Source organism: Oxyura jamaicensis, chromosome 25 (assembly GCF_011077185.1).
Source record: "Oxyura jamaicensis isolate SHBP4307 breed ruddy duck chromosome 25, BPBGC_Ojam_1.0, whole genome shotgun sequence".
NCBI lineage: Eukaryota > Metazoa > Chordata > Aves > Anseriformes > Anatidae > Oxyura > Oxyura jamaicensis.
Window position 1 is genome coordinate 2080844 of NC_048917.1, and position 16498 is coordinate 2097341.

The 16498-nt window shown below is 58.8% G+C and overlaps 4 protein-coding genes across 5 annotated transcripts in view; all 4 read right to left on the reverse strand.

The window, feature by feature from the left end:
• Positions 1 to 4336: 4336 nt before the first annotated feature.
• LOC118178278 (protein MRP-126) lies at positions 4337 to 6234 on the reverse strand. The gene is made up of 3 exons (XM_035346666.1): positions 6123 to 6234; positions 5395 to 5553; positions 4337 to 4706 (listed from the first exon to the last, which is right to left on the reverse strand). Exons 1-3 carry the CDS (start codon positions 6129 to 6131, stop codon positions 4503 to 4505), a joined length of 372 nt encoding a protein of 123 aa, XP_035202557.1. The 5' UTR covers positions 6132 to 6234; the 3' UTR covers positions 4337 to 4502.
• Positions 6235 to 8753: 2519 nt separating this feature from the next.
• LOC118178318 (protein S100-A7-like) lies at positions 8754 to 10379 on the reverse strand. The gene is made up of 3 exons (XM_035346742.1): positions 10263 to 10379; positions 9373 to 9586; positions 8754 to 9041 (listed from the first exon to the last, which is right to left on the reverse strand). Exons 2-3 carry the CDS (start codon positions 9565 to 9567, stop codon positions 8877 to 8879), a joined length of 360 nt encoding a protein of 119 aa, XP_035202633.1. The 5' UTR covers positions 9568 to 9586; positions 10263 to 10379; the 3' UTR covers positions 8754 to 8876.
• A 1941-nt stretch (positions 10380 to 12320) lies between these two features.
• LOC118178334 (protein S100-A12-like) lies at positions 12321 to 13470 on the reverse strand. Its single transcript, XM_035346762.1, has 3 exons — positions 13220 to 13470; positions 12945 to 13101; positions 12321 to 12667 (listed from the first exon to the last, which is right to left on the reverse strand). Exons 1-3 carry the CDS (start codon positions 13258 to 13260, stop codon positions 12440 to 12442), a joined length of 426 nt encoding a protein of 141 aa, XP_035202653.1. The 5' UTR covers positions 13261 to 13470; the 3' UTR covers positions 12321 to 12439.
• A 1957-nt stretch (positions 13471 to 15427) lies between these two features.
• The window catches only part of LOC118178269 (protein S100-A6), a 1636-nt gene continuing 565 nt past the window's right edge, over positions 15428 to 16498 (reverse strand). The window contains exons 2-3 of one of the 2 annotated variants that reach the window (XM_035346646.1): positions 16075 to 16226; positions 15428 to 15712 (exon numbers count right to left, since the gene is read on the reverse strand). In XM_035346646.1, the coding sequence (XP_035202537.1) occupies positions 15572 to 15712; positions 16075 to 16226 (293 nt within the window). In that variant the 3' untranslated portion in view covers positions 15428 to 15571. Of the gene's footprint in view, positions 15713 to 16074; positions 16234 to 16498 lie in introns of both variants that reach the window. The other variant, XM_035346647.1, reaches the window with a different exon arrangement.

Genomic DNA, 16498 nt, shown 5'->3' on the forward strand with positions numbered 1-16498 from the left:
CTTGCCCTCCCCGTCCCAGGAGGATGGGGACAGCAGAAGCTGCATGGGGGCTTTGCTGCCTTGCAATACAGCCCCGAGGAAAGCACCCGTGACACTAAACCCCAGGAAAATCAATGACCAGAGAAATCCAGCTGTAATCCTGGATGTGGTGCGGGTGTTGCATGAGCCCTCATCCCACTCATCGCTGCACCCTCAAGCCCATGCAGTTACCTTGACAGGAGCAAACTCCTGCTGGATCAGCTTCTTGAACTCGCTCCTGCTGAAGGACTCGGACTTCTTCCCCTTCCTGGCATTTCCGTGGTAGCTGTCCATCATGTCAGTGATGGCTTTGATCAGCCTGGACATGTTGGAAGGATGCTGCCCGTCCTGGTGAGGAGAAAGGCAAGAGGTAAAGTGGTAAGGACATGGTAAGGTGGCTCTGCCTGCAGGAAAACCCCTGCCTTCCCTTCCAAAAACTCAAAATTCAAAATGAAACATCCCTTGGCATCTGGGCTGCCCCTTGCCCTGGCTGCTCTCAGGACTTTCACCTTAATTCACTTTGTTTCTTCCCTTTCCCACTTCCTTAAATTCAAAGGAGCTGCATCCCCGCAGCCACCCCAGGCACTTGCTGGGAGGAATGAATCAGCTCCTGAAGCTGCGCTCGGGGCTGGGCAGAGGGAGGCAGGGCAGTGGACGCTGTGCTTATGTCTTTAGTCCCTGCTGCCCCGAGCCCTGCAGGAAAAACAGCCCTGGAAACATAAAAAGCTCATTTTGAGTACAAAAAGGACCGGCGCAGACTCACCCCACTCACCCGCATCCACCGACGGGCGCAGGTCGCACTGGCAGCAGCCGCTGGCTGCGAGCTCCTGGCGGGGAGGAGTGGGTGGAGGGCGAGGATCTCCCCCCCCGGTCCGTCCTGTTCTGCCTCCCCGCATCGCTGCGCTTCCCAGGGAGCCTCCCTCGTCCTCCTGCCTGCCGAGGATGTTTACCTGGGAAAGCCAAATGTAGGTCAGCACGCGGAGCCGCTCGCCATGGGCACAGCTCGGGGCACCAAGCCTGGGCTTTGCCGGTGGCAGGAGGCTGCAGGAATCTGATCAAAAATATTTCTAACAGGTTTTTTTTGCTTCATTTTTGAAAGTCTGCGTTTAGCTGCCCATAAAGTTTTTTTAGTTTAATTTTAGAATCAGAGCGATTTGTGACTTCATGGGGCTCTGCAATGCCAAAGCCTTGAAAAAGTCATAGAGAAAATAAGTTTTTGCAGAAAATGTGGGATTAATCTTATTTTCGAGGTTGTTCCATCTGCTTGATATGGCCTGACAGAGGACCCAGGCTACGTTCAGAGCCTCGCCAACAGCACCTGAGCTGTGGTTTCTTCCACCGGGAAGGAGGAGGACCACGCTGTCTGCTTGATGGCAGTGTGGGGACACCCCGAGTGACGCCACCCCGGGTGCCCATGGGTCTGGATATGAGCTCCCTCCCCTGGGAAAGTCACTGGGTGGCTGCTGGGGACAGAGCATGGCACAGGGCTGGGGACAGACGGACACAGCGAGGTGGCCGGGACTGACGCCTGAATCCCCGTGTGGTCTCAGGAAAGCCGAAGGCCGCAGGTTGCGCACGGGGACAGGGCTGTCAGGAGCCCTCCCTGCGTGCAGGGCGTGCCAGCTTTCAGCTAGATCACCAGATCTGGTGGGAAGCCAGGTGAGATCACACTCTGCATCAGCCTTCCCAGGCGGCGTGTTTGGGAGAGGAGGGGTTGCTGGAGCCAGCCTCGGCCGCCCACGTGTCGCTGCCGATACCACCAGCACGGCACAAGGCACCTCTGCAATTAAGTGGGTTGGAAATGAGACGCAGAGCACGGTCTGGAGCTACATTTTGCCCTGCAAGTTGCTGCAGGCCCTCTGCAAAGCAAAGGCTGCCCGGCACACGGCTGATTTTGGCGCAAACCGAAGCAGCCCAGGGGTTGCTTGTGGTCCCTGGGAGCTGGAGCTCTCGGAGGAGCCTTGGGTTGGGATGGGGCAAGGAGCAAGGCCTCAGAGCTGGCCCCGCAGGTGGGCACGGAGCAGGGGGTGCCGGTGGGGTGGCCAGCACTGCGGTGCGGCAGGACGTGTTTGTGGAGGAGGACGGGAGGCAACGCATGGCAAAGGCACCTCCACCTGCCGCGCTCCTCCCTCCACCCCAATTAGCACACGTCCGCCCTGGGAACGGAGGGAATTAGGAGGAAAATTGCTCTGAATCACTCCGAGCCATTCCCTTCCACCGGTTCCTCCCTCCCAGACAGCTGCCACCACGGTGCCATCCTGCGGTGGCACGTCCCCACCCAGAGCAGCGTCAGCAGCCCCTGAGCCCCCCGCCGGGCCGGCTCCGCTGGGCTACGGGCGCGGATCAGATCCTGGCCACAGCCCTCGCTGGCACCCCAGAGGCAACCAGTTTTACCCTGCCACAGCTCATCCCTCATCCCCTGAGCTGGGAGGAGAGGCTGAGAGCTGGGGCTGATCAGCCTGAGGGAGAGGATCTCAACCACATCCAGGGCCAGGCTCCTGCCAGCCCTGCAGGCTGCAGCCCCCGGGAGCTCTGGGAGGGGTCTGCAGCGGGAGGGGCTGCCTGGGATACCTCGAGGGCATTTTTATGGGACAGGGAGTATGACAAATAGGAGAGAGAAGGTCCTGAGGTGTGGGCTGGGCTGGGCCTTTTAGCAACATATGGATGCAAAACACTGGCAAACTCAAGGAGGGGGCTGTGGGGTACCGCAGGGAAGGGGGAGCTGGGGTTGGCATTTGCCTGCAGCCACCATCTACCTGCTGCTTGTGGTGCTTCTCCTGCTGCTGCCCGCCGTGGGACACAGGTGAGCAGCGCTGATGTGGCCCTTGCTGGTGTCACTGTGCAGTGACTCGAGCAGGGGCAGCACAAGAGGAGCGCTGTGGGTGGCTGCAAACTGCTGCACGTCCCGGTGCCGCGCGCCCCCCCCCCCCCCCCCCCCCCCTCGCCCAGCTCAGCCCAGAAATCCCGTTTTTCTTTCAGGCGGGTGGAGGAAAATAATCAACGCTGGTGCCGTGGGAGCAGCGTGCGACGGGCGCTGCCTTCGCGGGCCGTGTCCCTGCCACCAGGTGGCAGCCGGAGCCTGTCCCAAACCTCCCGGCCCCGGTGTCCGGAGCCCAAATCCTGCAGAGGGAGAGCCCGTTGTGCTGAGCACCCCCTGGCAGGGTGCTGAGCGCCTGGGGACTTGAGCTGCTGCAGGAGAGGAGCCTAACAGCTCGTCCCACTACGGGCACGTCCTCATGGGACTGCTCTGCTCTCGGGTACCGTGTGCTGCTGCCCGGGCAGGGTGGTGGCAGTGAAGCTGCTCTGCTCTCTCCCTGCTGTGGAGACACGGAAATGCTGTAGGATGGGGTGCATGACCCAGCCTGGGGCGCAAGACCCATTTTGGGGCGCAAGACCCGTTTTGGGGTGCAGGATCTAGCTCCAGCTGGGACACACCACCCTGGGCAGGCCCCCAGGCAGAGCTGAGCTGATCCCGTATTCACTCCCGCAGATTTTGCCTTGTAGGAAGGTGTTTGACATATTTCAAAAGTCAAAATCAACCCTAAAGGAAGCTGAAGCAACCTGGCTGGCGGCAGTGAAGCAAACTTGTGGCAGTCTTGTGTTAGCCGGGGGGCTTGCTTCAGTGCCGCTGCTTTTGGGAAGCTTGTGGCCAGTTTCCTCACCGAGCAGGACAATTTCAGGGGTCTGACTCACCCTTAGGAAATCACTACTGTTCCTTTTTTCCCCTCTAACAGGTACGTGTAAATCAGTAGCGGGGCTCTGTGCATTTGTGGTGTGAAGCTGCTCGGAGGCACCGCCGGCACTTCCAGCCCCCGAGAGGAGCTCTTCAGAGCAGAGCTCCTGATGCAAACCCCTAATGCTCAGAGAAACGTGCTGGGGTTGCTCACGGTTCTTGTCCACGTGAAACCCAGCACCCCGACCTCGCTGCTGGCAGTGGCACCCTGGCATGAAAACGCAGTGCATCCCCCACCCAGCCCCACGCCAGGGCCACGCAGAGCAAAAGTGCCCTAGGAGGGTATTCCTCCAGCTCTGTCACCCACCCCTGCAGCTCGGTCCTAGGAGACATGCGGAGCACTTCCAGGCCAAAAGGGACTTTTTAGGTGGAAATGCAGAGATCTGACAGATTGTGCTGTCTGTCTTGGGCTATGAAGGACACCGCAAGGGGTACACCACTGCAGTGAACCCTGCTGTCCCCAGAAGGCCACCTCGCCTTAGGAACCTGCAGCCAAAGTCAAATTTCAAAACCTCAGAGTCAGATTTCTTGGTTTAAAGCCCCACTGGAGGAGAGCAAGATGATAAAACTCAGGCAGAAACAGGAGAACTTTGACAGCCTCGGGGCAAATCTTTATTTGGCAGCAAAACCATCCAACTTGAAGGGAGTGAGGCAGGCAGAGAGGAACGGAGAGGGGGAGCAGAGGGGTGGAGGGGAGAAGCCAGGGGAGAAGCACGGGGTGGGAGCCCTCGGCCGCAGAGCACAGCTCGCTTCAGTGGTTGTGCTGGTGCTGCTGCTGGTGCTGCTGCTGGTGCTGCTGCTGGTGCTGCCTGTCCTCACAGAAGTGGAGGTGCTCGTGGGTGGCGACAGTCACCCGGATGATCAGGAGCATCACCTCGCCAAAACTCAGCTGCTCGTCCTTGTTGGAGTCCAGGTCCTTGAAGATTTGGTCGATGGAGACCTGGTTTTTCACGTGCTGCAAGAAAGGAGCTGGGGTGAGGACAAAGTCCCACCGGTCACAGCTCAGAGGTCCCCCCAGCCTCGCTGGGACCCTCCTGGGGTCTCCAACAGCCCAGCCCAGTGCTTGGCTCCATCCCTGTGCCATCAGGAGCTGCTTTGGGTGCAGCAATGACACCCACTGCAGCAAAGCAATGGGAGAGCAGGAGGCTAACTTCACTGCGGGAACGCCGTGCAAGGAGGAGGGCAGTGAAGGTGGTGGAGTTTTGTCACCAGTAGCTGCTTCCTTGGCACATCAGACTAGAAACACTCACCTTCTGCCTTAGCAGAGTGACTTATGGAAAAACGGGTGTTTGGGGTTGTATTTCTGATACCGCTCTGAGATGGCAAAAGAGCTGTTGGGCAACGGGGCTCTGATTTTTGCAGATGGGGTAATGAGGATAAATGTTCAGCTGCGGGTACACCTGAGCCTTGGTGGGTTTCCTTCTGTCTTTATGGCATCTCGTGGAGCATGTGGGAAAGTGGCAGGTGGAAGGGAACGGCCTGGGCAGAAGGTGTTGGGGCAGGAGAAGAGAGCAGGAGGGAGCTGTTGGGATGAATCTGGTCCCTGGGGGCATTTGGGCTGGTAAAGACCAGGGGGGCGATGGGGTCCAACCCAGTTTCTTCCCCGCGCAGGACAGGAGAAGCCCTGCTATGGCTCCGCTCACCTTCAGGTAGTTCACGAGCTGCTTCTCAATCAAGAGCTTCAGCTCCCTCCTGGTCAGGGTGTCCTTGTCCCCTTCCCGTCTCGAATACTGGTGGAAGACATCGATGATGACATCTATGGACTTCTCCAGCTCGGAGAGCGGTCCCTGGGTCTGGCAGCCCTGGAAGAGAAACAAAGAGCTGAGTAAAATCAGGGGCCACAAAATGCATCTGATGGCCACCAGCAGGCTCCTCTACAGCCAGCTGCCTCGCGCCAGGTGAGGATGCAGCCTGGCTTGCAGTCATTCTGTTTTCAGGCTAAATTTGGGCTGTTTGCTTGGGTTTGTGCTTGTCTAGCCCAAGCCGAGGGAGCCTGAAGGGGGCTGCAGCCTCTCTGTGCTTCAGCTCTGGGATGTGCGACCAAGAACATCTGAGAGCTGTATTTTTTCCCCCCAGAATGTTCCTCTGCAAGGCAGGTGCTGCTGGAGCGAGGCTCCCCAAAAGCCCCTGTGGAGATGTAGGCGCTGAGCATGAGATCTGACATCCACGAGCCCCCTCGGTGGTCGGGCCATGCTGCAGGGAGTCTTTTCCACGAGAGACTTCGCTCCTCGTGGTCATGCCCAGATGAGCCCCTTTGGAAGCTGTCACCCTCTGCCAGGACTTGTGGGGGGTCCCTGCACCTCCAGTGGCCCAACCTGCACCTGGAAAAGAGCACGGAGACCTTAAAAGCCCACATCACCCTTAGACTTGCCTTGCTCATGTTGACGAAGCAGCGAGACCGTCCTGGGCTGACCTGCGGCGGGGCTGGAGCGTGGCACCTCTTATAGCCCGTCCGCCTGCGCTGCCCCCCCGTTGTGAAATGTCCGTTTCATCCAATTCCAGTCCGTCGTCATGACATACTCGTGTTGCTCAAGGCTCAGGGGTAGTTCCTTAAAAGGGGGCTCTGCGGCTTTTCCTGTAATGTTGGTGTGTCATGTTCTCTGGGTGGCAGGGAGGTGGCCAGGGCACGGCCGTGTCCCCCCAGCCGTGTCCCCGTGGCCATCAGGGCTGTCATTTCCCATTGACTCTTGACAAGTCCGTCTTCCTTGCTTGCTTCCCTCTGACTTGTTTTCCTCCCCTCTGTGGAGCTGTTCTGCCGTGCCACGAGGCAGAGGGGACCCCCGGCCTTTTTCCAACAAGCCCCGCAGCGTCCCTGCCCCGGTGCATCCAGAAGCATCCCCAGTGTGACCGGGCTCACCTGTGTGACATGGGGACAGAGCTGTGCCCCAGCACCCGGGACCATCCCCTGCCTGCAGCAAGCAGCTATTCTTGAAAGGCAAATAACATGGGGCGGCTTCCCGACCTGGTGCGGCTCCAGGAGCTCCGTTTCAGCTCTGCAGGTCAGCCAGAGCCCGTGCCCGAGGCAGTTCCCCCACCTGCGGTATGCTCCGAGCCCCGGGGATGGGGTGGGGTTAAAAGGTGTATTTTTGTGTTTTTAAATCCCTGTCCTCCCTTTGTGGCATTTTATTTTGTTGTTTCTTGGTGCAGCAGAGGCTGGGCGCAGGCGCGTTGGGCTCGGAGCAGCGAAGAGCAGGAGCAAAACAAGATTTTCCAGTGCTGCTGTATTAAAATCCCCTCCCTGCTGATTCAGCGGGTTTGTCTGGGGATTTGTTCAACCTGCCGAACGTGATGCTAATCTGAGGCTCCAAGTGCAGGCCAAAACGGGGCAGCGGAGCTCCAGACGAGTGGCCATGGGACAGCGCCACGCAGGGAGCATCTGGGGGGCACAGCCCCGAGCCCCTGCCCTCGCTGCCGGGGATGCTCCGCATTTCACAACAGGGGAGCTCCGTGATGCACGAAACAGCTGAGGAAGGGCCGGGGTGTTTCACAACGGGGTGCTGGGGACCATCAACACGGTTGCAGAATTTTGTAGCAATTTCACGAAACTGAGCTTTTGGCTATTTTATCATCCCGGAGGTGGGCAGGGCAAGGATGGACATAGGGCATGGCATGGGCCAGGGGTTTCAGAGCAGGAGCTAGATGTTTGTTTGTGCCCACCAGGCAGCAGCAACGAGCCCCCAGGAGCAGCATTTACCATTTAAATTCGAACGCAGCCCTTCAAATGACGGGGGAGCCTGGGTACCACTCAGGGTCACGCGAACGCATTGGTACAACTCCTGACCCGGCTCTGCAGGTCTCTCCTTGCAGAAAGGAGCCTTCCAGCCCTGCCGTGCCCGCGGGCCATGCCAAAGCAGCTGCAGCGAGCTGCAATCCTGACCCCAAGGCCAACAGGGTTGAGCAAGCATCCGCTTGCTGGAGCGGCGGAGGGGAAGGAGAGGGAAGCAGGCACCGCACGACACGGAAAATCTGGTTCCAGGTGACCAGGACTGGTTGTGCCTCGAGGAGCCGAGCCCTCACCGGGCACCCTGCGCTTGGCAGCATTTGCAAAAGTGCTTTCAAAATACGAGTTTACGAGTAGGGAGAAGCAAAGGGCAGGCAGCTGGGTGAGGGCACAGCAGGGTTCATTGCCGCGAGGTGCGCTGCAGTTCACAACAGGCGTTAGCCCAAGGTCTGGGAGGGGAATACGTTCTTGTTGCTAGATGTGGTCTTAGCTCGGGGAAATCAGGGGGCTTGCTCTGAGCAAGGCAGATGCTTCCTGAGCAAGGAAGGGGCTGCGTGAGAGATGCCCACGAGTGCAAACCCTGCTGGGGAGCAGCTCATCGGGGCTGGGTTGTGGCAGGTCGACATGCAGGACCCTTTGGGTGCTCACGACCAGGACGAGAGGTGCTGGGCACAACCTGGAGCGCAGGAGGCTCCCCCTGAACACCAGGAAACACATCCGTGCCATGCAGGTAACAGAGCCCTGGCACAGGTTGTGCAGGGAGGTTGGGGAGTCTCCTCCCTGGAGACCTCCAAAGCTTTCTTTAGCTTGAGCCAAGATTTTGGCACCACAGTGGGTGGGAGCTGTATACACAAATAGTGACTTCTGCCTGGGGCTTGGTTTGTTTTGTTTTTTCCAAGAGCTCCCCGGCTTGTTCTCATTGAGAGGCTGTGTCCTGCTGCTGGCAGGGGTATTAATGCATTTTCCTCACCCAGGAGAAAAGCCTCCAACACAGCTGCTGTGTTGAAGCTTTGTGGTTCAAACGCAGCAGAGCTCAGTGTCCTGCAGGGGTCTTCAGGCCATTCATTCCCCCCCAGCCCTCTTGGCTTGGGCCAGACACTGAGTGATACAGCTCTTGCCTGCCCACCCACCCCATAAATCTCTCCCCCCGGGGGGTTTTGGGGTTCCCCATTCAGGCAAACTCTCCTCCCGGGGATGCTGCAGGACCTCGTGCTCCCTGCAGCTGGTGCCCACCCTGCCCATCCATGGGAAGGGAGTGCTGAGATAGGAAGGACTCGGTGAGCTTCAAGAGATGCTTTATTGTCTCATGAGCAATCCAAGCAGGCAGAAAGCAGCCACAGCCCTATTCCTACAAGCAGCCCCTTCTGGGTCCTTCACAGGGGGCAGACACCACGGCACGTGAGCTCAGTCCTTCTCTGGTTTACATCTGTCTTCCCCGTGCATGATGCGATGGGCGTCATCAGCCACCTTGGACAAGACGATGGTGAACTCCTCAAAAGACAGCTCTCTGTCCTTGTTTAAGTCCGTCTCCTTGAAGAGCTGCTGCAGGTAGCCGGGACGGTTCCTGTTCTGCAGTGGGGGACAGAGCGTGTCAGCGTGCCCCCTCCCCAGGGGGGGCTCCCACTGGTGGAGCTATGCTCTCGCATACCCCAGGAAGCATTGGGAAGCCATGGGATCACTGAGCCTCTCTTTTGTCTTGTGGGTAAAGCCCCCCGATGGACAGGATCTTGCCCCAAGCCCCCTTGGCTGCTCAGCACTCTGCTAGCAGGCAGGATGAGCAGCCCCCCCAGCGCACAAGCTGGGCCCGATGGACCACAGCCCCTGGGGGATGAGGGCACCCGGCCCCCACCACAGCATCCCAGGGAGCACCCCAGCACCGTCCTTCCCCGGTGGCACTCACGCAAGCCTCCAGGAAGGTCGGCGCCTGCTCCTTCAGCAGCGTGTTGAATTCGTTGAAGTTGAGGAGGTCGAGGTTAGCCTTGCGGATGCTGTAGCGGTGGTAGACTTCCACGATGGCATCCAGGGCCTTCTCCAGCGTGCAGTTTCCTGGGAACTGCCGATCCTCAGGCAGGGAGGTGACAGTGCTTGTAGACATGGCTGAGCTTTCGGGGTACCTGCGGAGAGACCCCAAGGCCATTGGGGGCATCAGGCCCAGTCCTGGAGGGGACAAAGCCAAGCACCCCACACCATGCGCCTGGGCACCCTGAGCTGCACCTCACCAGTGTGCAAAGGACCTGCCCCGTCCCACGGGGCCGACGGCACCCAGGGGTGGTCGGCAGCTCCTCGGTGCTGAGCAGGTAATGAGAGGCTTTAGGAATCTCTCTGTTTTACAGCGCAGCCCAAACACATTATTAACTTCGCCCAAGAAGCAGCTCGTGCTGGCTGACCTGGAGGCATCGTTCAGGCAGGACAGACAAACCCGTGTGTCAGCGCCCTGCCACCGATGGCAGGGCTGGCTTTGAGTCAACAAGGTTCTGATCCCAGCTCCACCACAGGCTCTGCCTGACCTCCTCCTCATCATCTCTTCGGGTTTTAAACCCTTTGGACCATGGACACCAAGCACAGGGAGACCCTGCTGTCAGCTGGGTGCCACCACAGAGCAGAAACAACCATACCCCCCTAAAGATGGGGCAGAAACACCAGTAATTTATACTAACACAAAGCCTTGCTGCAGCCAGAACCAGCCTCACCAAAGTGGAGAGCACCGAAACAAGACACGATACGAAGTACCGTACAAAATCACTTCTCCCTCACCTTATTTGCTGCAAGAACCATTGCAATGCTACTCACCTTGTGTCCGAGGAAGGGTTGCAGAAGACGGGTCTGTTGAAGTGACCCAGGTGTCTGGGCAGCCTTTTATATGCATCTGAGACTCTCTTTCATCAGAGATGGTGACACACCTGCTGCAAGCAACAGCTTGAATTAGCATTTCCCGCACCTGGAAATTGCAAGGTGGGAACATCTGAGCCCCTCCCCATCTCATTCCTCTGCTCGCAGTTCCTGGTTGCACCCACCGGCCTTTGGAAATGCTGTCCTGTCACCCCACCATTGGCTCCAACCGGGCAAAGAATGGGGAAACCACTGGATGCATTCCCCCCACCTTGACGGAAACGCACCGTCCGCCTTGGCAGGACTTGACAAAAATTTGCAGGTTTTGCAACATGCTGAAAATGTTTCCCTCTTTCATGCCGGTGTAGAAGAAAGATGGGACTTTCGGAGAGATGTGGGTATGTTTTCAGTGTGATTGCAAACCGTTTCCTTCATTATGAACTGGACAAATGCTAGCAAAGGTGGAAGTGTTGTCTACCTTTCAATAGCTGGTTTTCCAGATTATTTTCCATTATTTTCCATTTCATATCACTTGCACCAGACCTTCCAGAAACTTGGTGGAGGAATCTGGGCTCAAAGCAAGGAGAAAATCCAAGGTCGTGGTCTTTGCTGCCTGGAGCATTAACCGGGATGTTTTGCAACAGCCACCCCCGTGACACTAGCAGAGCAGGTACTAGAAGGATGAAGAGGAGAATATGAAAAGGTGTAAAGACAAGACAATGGGTTCCAGGAAGAGGGTGAGGATACGAAAACAAACGGGTCACCACTCCTCTTTGAGGGTGCTCCTCACATGTCTCAGGAGCAGTAACGAGAACTGTGGCAGGAGGTTTATTCTGGGATCCCTGACTCACTTTATTGTTTCTTTTCTTCTCTCATTATGGCCCATCAGCAGTCCCAAATTGCATCCTCATTCCCCAGCCGTCATTGCAAGCCACCAGCCCGGCCGGGTTTTGCCGTGAGTGTTTGCGTTGTCCCCCCGGGGGCAGAACTGTGGGTTCTGAGTTCCCGACTCTTCCCCAAAACCCGCAGTGATGCCCAAACGATGCCCAGGGATGTTGGCAAGGGAGCAGGGGCTGAAGAGCACCCAGAGGGGGGACAAGGGCTGCTCGCCGATGGCAAAACTGCAGCGTTGGAGAGCGACGACTGGTGTCACTGAGTGCAAATAACCACGCAACAGCCCCGTGCTTCCTCTCCCAGCTCAGTTTCGTACAGCGTGGGCTCCTGGTTCCAGCTGATGCTGGAAATGCCAGAACCTCACGAGCCTGGGGATTTCCCCTTCGGTGCTTGGCTCCCCACAAACACCCCAGCTCTTTTCCGCTTGTGTGTTTGGCCCCCAAGAGCCTTCAGTGGCTCCTAAACCTGCCAGGAGCCTGGGAGCTGTCACCCAACGCTAACAGAAGCGTGAGGTTTCATCAGGTAGAGTTAAAACGGCATGCACAAAGCCCCTCTGCACTGTTCATTGTGCCAGTGCTGGGCTTGCAAGGAAAAAGTCAGTTGCTCTGCGGGTTGCAAAAGCAGTGCCCCCACCCGGGGTCAGCGCTGGGGCTGGGACTCAGCAGCACCCCCTGAGCACCCAGCCGTGCTTTGCCCACGGAGCATCCCAGAGCTGGGGCAAGGAGGGGCTGGGAGCACAGGGGTGAGAGGATGCTCTTGTGCAGCCCCCCTGGCTGCCCCTGTCCTGGAAACCCAGTGCTGGGGCCAAGCACCCCCAAGCAAGGAGCCCGTGCGTCTCGGGGAGGTGGTGGGGACCCTGCTGGGGACTGGGTGCTGCAGGATGGGGAGCCTGCTATGTGAAACAGCCCCACGTGAGCTGGCGTGTGGCTCCGCTGTGTCCCAAGGGACAGAAGCAGGGACACGTGGCCTGACTCCCCCCTGCCTTCCCTGTCCCGTGGCTTCCCCAGTGCAACCTGCATTTAACCCCCCATGGCTGAGGGCTGAGCTGGGCGCACGTCACCTCCCCCCAGAGAGTGCAGGAAACATAGCACAGATGCGTTGGGTGCACGGAGAAAGAACTTTTATTTCAATGCCATAGGCAGAAGCAGACAACACAGCTTTGGTTATATGCTCATGGACAAATGGAAGAGATGATGCTGCTGGAAGAGCACAGTTCTGCGGGCACAGCCGCCCTGGGAACGGCCTCAGTTGTGGGGACCGTGTCCATGGTCATGTCCATGGTCATGTCCATGGTCGTGACCACCAACTGGATGTGGGCCATGGCCCCCGGGAAGCTCATGGGACCTTTTATGAGCTTCAATGACTGCAAGGTTCAGCGTGGTGAGGAACTCAGTGAACTTCAGGCGACCGTCGCGGTTTTTGTCTGCTTTGGTAAAGAGCTGGTTTATGTAGGCGTCGATGGACATTTTAGGCTGCAGGAGGACAAACGGAGACAAGTCAGCCCGACGCACAGCAGGGCCCTGGCTCCCCTGCCACCCCACAGCTACATCACAGGGCTCTCCAATTCCCTTCATCTCTGCAAAGAACCTCGGTTTGGGGAGGGTCCACGCAGGGACAGCACAGCTTCAGGAAATCCCCATCAACCCTCCCTCCCCTCTGGGAGGCCCTCGGCCACCCCGTGCCCCAAGGAGGCCAACACCCATGCAAGCTCTCTCCAGCAGTAGGAGACCCGAGCTGCACGGCTCTCACCGGCACGGTGTTGGTGAGGAAGGTCTTGGCGGTCTCCTTCAACAGCTGCGTAAACTCCGACTTGCTCAGGTAGTCATCCAGGGGGTTCTTGATGGCGTACTGGTGGTAGATGTTGATGGCGCACTCCAGCGCGAGCTCCAGGTCCGTCTTCATCTTGCTAAAGAAGGAAAAACAGCAAAATATTAAAAAGAGGAGATGGATACCCATCCCCTCCAGGAACTCAAGGTGGGCTCTGGCTGCTTCCAGGAGCCCCTGTTTGGAGAAGAGCTACTCACCGAGCGGTGGCCTTGGGGATGGGTTTTTCTGACAGCGACATGGAGAGGAGAGGAGCGGGCAGGATCGGTGGCTGCACGGTGCCGGAGAGGACTCTTTTATACCCTCCCTGAGCTACAATTTGTGACACCCTCAAATCTTCTCTGGGGTGATAACCTTGGGAATTGTGCAAGGCTTCTCGGCATGCAGCACGCCCAGGCAGCGATTTCTTGCCTGTCTCCAGGAACCAACTGCTCCTGGGCTTAATGAGGGAGGGGACACACCAAACTCGTTAGTGCAAAACAAGGAAACACCAAAAGAGACCTTTGCGGGGAGCCAGAATAGTGGATACCTGACAGCACAGGGGTTTCCCCAGGTTTGGGGTTCTTGGTGGAGGTGAGGAAAGAGGGATTTTTCCGGAGCGCATTAAATGAGGGTCTCCATGGGGCAATGCTGGTATTTCCCAATGGGAATGTGGTTCTTCCTCCCTACCTCTGCCCCGATGTTTGGCTTTGGATGGGGTGGGGTGTTTGACCCAACCTGCGGGTGCTGGGGGATGCATCCCACCCTGGTCACCTCTCCAAAATCACAGGCAGCATCCCCGACGCATAATTTCCTAACAGCTAGAGCAGGCAGCCAAGGAAGACACTGCAGATCAGGACTTGCCGGCATGCCGGAAGCCTGCCAGCTGTGCTTAGGTGGCATTTCCCAGCAGAGGTGATTGCCGCCTGATGATTACCAAGAGCATTGGCAATCACCACCTCCTCCAGGGTCACTGAAATGCCACAGCTCATGGAGACCCCGTGGGGTTCCCGGTGTCTGGTTCAGCAGGCAGCCAAACCCCGTGTTTGTTAGAGGAAAGGCCACCTAGGGGGAAGCCTGCACCCCAGGATGCCCAAAATTTTCACCCCAAGTCTGTGCTCGCGTGGAGCAGAACCACAAAGAGCCCATGATGCCCCTTGGGGATTTTGAGAGATGGGAAGGACAGCGGTGGTGAAACCTCTCCCCGTCTACGTCCAGCTCCAGGAGCACGAGGAACTGGTTCCAGAAAAAGCACGCATTGCAAAAGAGTGAAACAAAGGGCCAGATTGTATGGTGGGGCAGGATGGGTGCGACCTCCATGGGAGGGGGGTCCGACCAGCCCCTGGTGGCCGTGGTGACATAGCAGCAATCCTCGCAGTAATTGGCAATAATTGTGTCCCGCCTGGGCAGGACCAGGGGCACGCACGCACCTCACGAGGACGTGATGGGACACGGACACGCATCGGGGAGGCGCAGAGGGACGCGGGGACACGTGAAGGGACGTGGATGTGCCACACGGGGACACACGGAGGTATGTGGATGTGCCCCACGCGGACACATGAAGGGACGCAGATGTGCCACGTGGGGACACACGAAGGGACAAGGATGTGCCATGCAGGGACATGCGAAGGGACGGGGATGTGCCACTCGGTGAGGTGTGAAGGGACGTGGATGTGCCACACAGGAACACATGAAGGGACACGGATGTGTGGCTCAGGGAGGTGTGAAGGGACACGTGTGTGCCACATGGGGAGGTGGGAGGGGACGCACACGCCCTGGAACGGGCAAGAAGAGGCATGCGCACACCACAGGTCCTCGTGCCGCCTTCCGCCACCCAACGTGCCACGGGGTGCCCTTGGCACAGCCCATGAGCCTCCCCTGGCTGGGTGCTGCCGCCTGCTGCAGGGCCATGGGGCCGGACCCAGCACAGCCCCGTGGGGACAGGGACAAGGCAGTGACGGGGTGCAAGAGAGGCGGGAGGGCTGACATGCTCGTGAATGGCATCGGGCCAGCTTCAAATAGTGACAAATTGCAAATCAGGCTCCGAAAGGGCCAAGGGGTTATCGGGGGGGATGTGGGGGGACCCTTTCCCTGCCTCCGGGATGCGAGTGTGGTGCCGCACCAAGCCCGGAGGGCTGCTTATACATTCCTTTTCCTGATGCTCAGGTGAGTTCTGCCTGTCAGGGTCACAAAACAAACCCTGCACCCTCCATCTGGGGGCAGGGGGGTGCACAGAGAGCTCAGACCCCAGCCCCTGCATTGCCAGGGCACAGGGTGAAGCACAGGGTGGGAGCAGGCCGGGCATCACCAGCACGCGACGGGCACGGGACAGGGACGCGAGCGCAGGGTGCAGCCCCTCGCTGCCTCCCCCCCGACATCCCCAGCAAAAAAAAAAAAAAAAAAAAAAAAAAGAAACGAAACCAGCGCCGTCCGTGAGGTTTTAATTTATTTGAGGTTCAAAAACAACCACAAAACGCAGCAGCAAAACTTTACAAAAAGAAATTTTATTGGACCTCAGAGAGGCATTGGGGAGGAAGGGGGGGGGGGGACTCGCCGCGGCGGCCGGCTCAGCTCTACTTGTACTGCAGCAGGGCGTCGTTGTAGATCATGGCCAGGGCGCCCAGGAAGGTGACGTACTCCTGGAAGTTCACTTCCTGGTCCTTGTTGCGGTCCAGGTCGTCCATGAGCCCGGCAATTTCCGCGTCCTTCAGTTTCTGCAGCCCCGAAAAGCACCGAGCTGTTAACAGCCAGAGCGACGTGGGGGGGGGACGGGGGGACACTGCCCTGTGCAGGGCTGGGGGGGCACCGCAGGCCCCAGCCACACGCGTCCCCCGTTATATCCCCACCCCACGGCAAAGCACCGGCATTCACTCCAGGTGCCATAAAAGTAGGTGTGGGGACAGGGCTGTTCCACAACTCCCCCGGGTGACGTTATTCCCCGTGTCACCTCCCGCTGCGCCCGTCCCCTGCCCCTTTCCCAGGGGTGTCCCTGAACCCAGGTCCCCCCCCCCGGGGCTGCGCTGGCAGGTGACGCCCTCGGCTTGGGAGGAGAAGGCAGAGGGGGGGTCGCACTCACCGGCCCGATGGTCAGCTCCTTCTGGATCAGCTCCTTCAGCTCGCCCTTGCTCAGGGTGTTCTTGTCACCCTCCTTCCCCGAGTACTTGTGGAAGGTGGCCACGAGGAGCCCGATGGCTTGGTCCAGGGGGGCTGCCATGGCTGTGGGCTGGGCTGTGGGGACAGGGGGGAGCTCAGCGGGCAGCCCCCCACCTTGGGGAGCTCCCTAGCACATCCCCCCCCAGGGATATCCCAGAGCCCTCCCATCACTCCTGTGCCAGCCGGGCTGGGGGCAAAGTCCCCACGGCCTCATCTCAGCACAGCCCTGGGGTCTGTCCCTGAGTGGGCAGGGGGCTGTCCTGTGTCCCCCCCATCCCAGAGCAGGCAGGGGGCTGCCCCGTGTCCCCCCCATCCCAGGGCGGGCAGGGGGCTGTCCGGTGTCCCCC

Bases quoted from the DNA above. Each gene is read 5' to 3' on its own strand.
- LOC118178278 (XM_035346666.1), bottom strand. The intron at 4,707-5,394 runs GTGAGCGGAGCC...CCTTTCTTGCAG, and splicing joins AGCTCGTGAACTACCTGAAG to CACGTGAAAAACCAGGTCTC.
- LOC118178318 (XM_035346742.1), bottom strand. From the start codon at position 9,567: ATGTCTACAAGCACTGTCACCTCCCTGCCTGAGGATCGGCAGTTCCCA. The intron at 9,042-9,372 runs GTGAGTGCCACC...CCCCCACTGCAG, and splicing joins CGACCTTCCTGGAGGCTTGC to AACAGGAACCGTCCCGGCTA.
- LOC118178334 (XM_035346762.1), bottom strand. From the start codon at position 13,260: ATGTCGCTGTCAGAAAAACCCATCCCCAAGGCCACCGCTCG. The intron at 13,102-13,219 runs GTGAGTAGCTCT...TTCCTTCTTTAG, and splicing joins ATCCCCAAGGCCACCGCTCG to CAAGATGAAGACGGACCTGG. The intron at 12,668-12,944 runs GTGAGAGCCGTG...GTCCTCCTGCAG, and splicing joins TCCTCACCAACACCGTGCCG to CCTAAAATGTCCATCGACGC.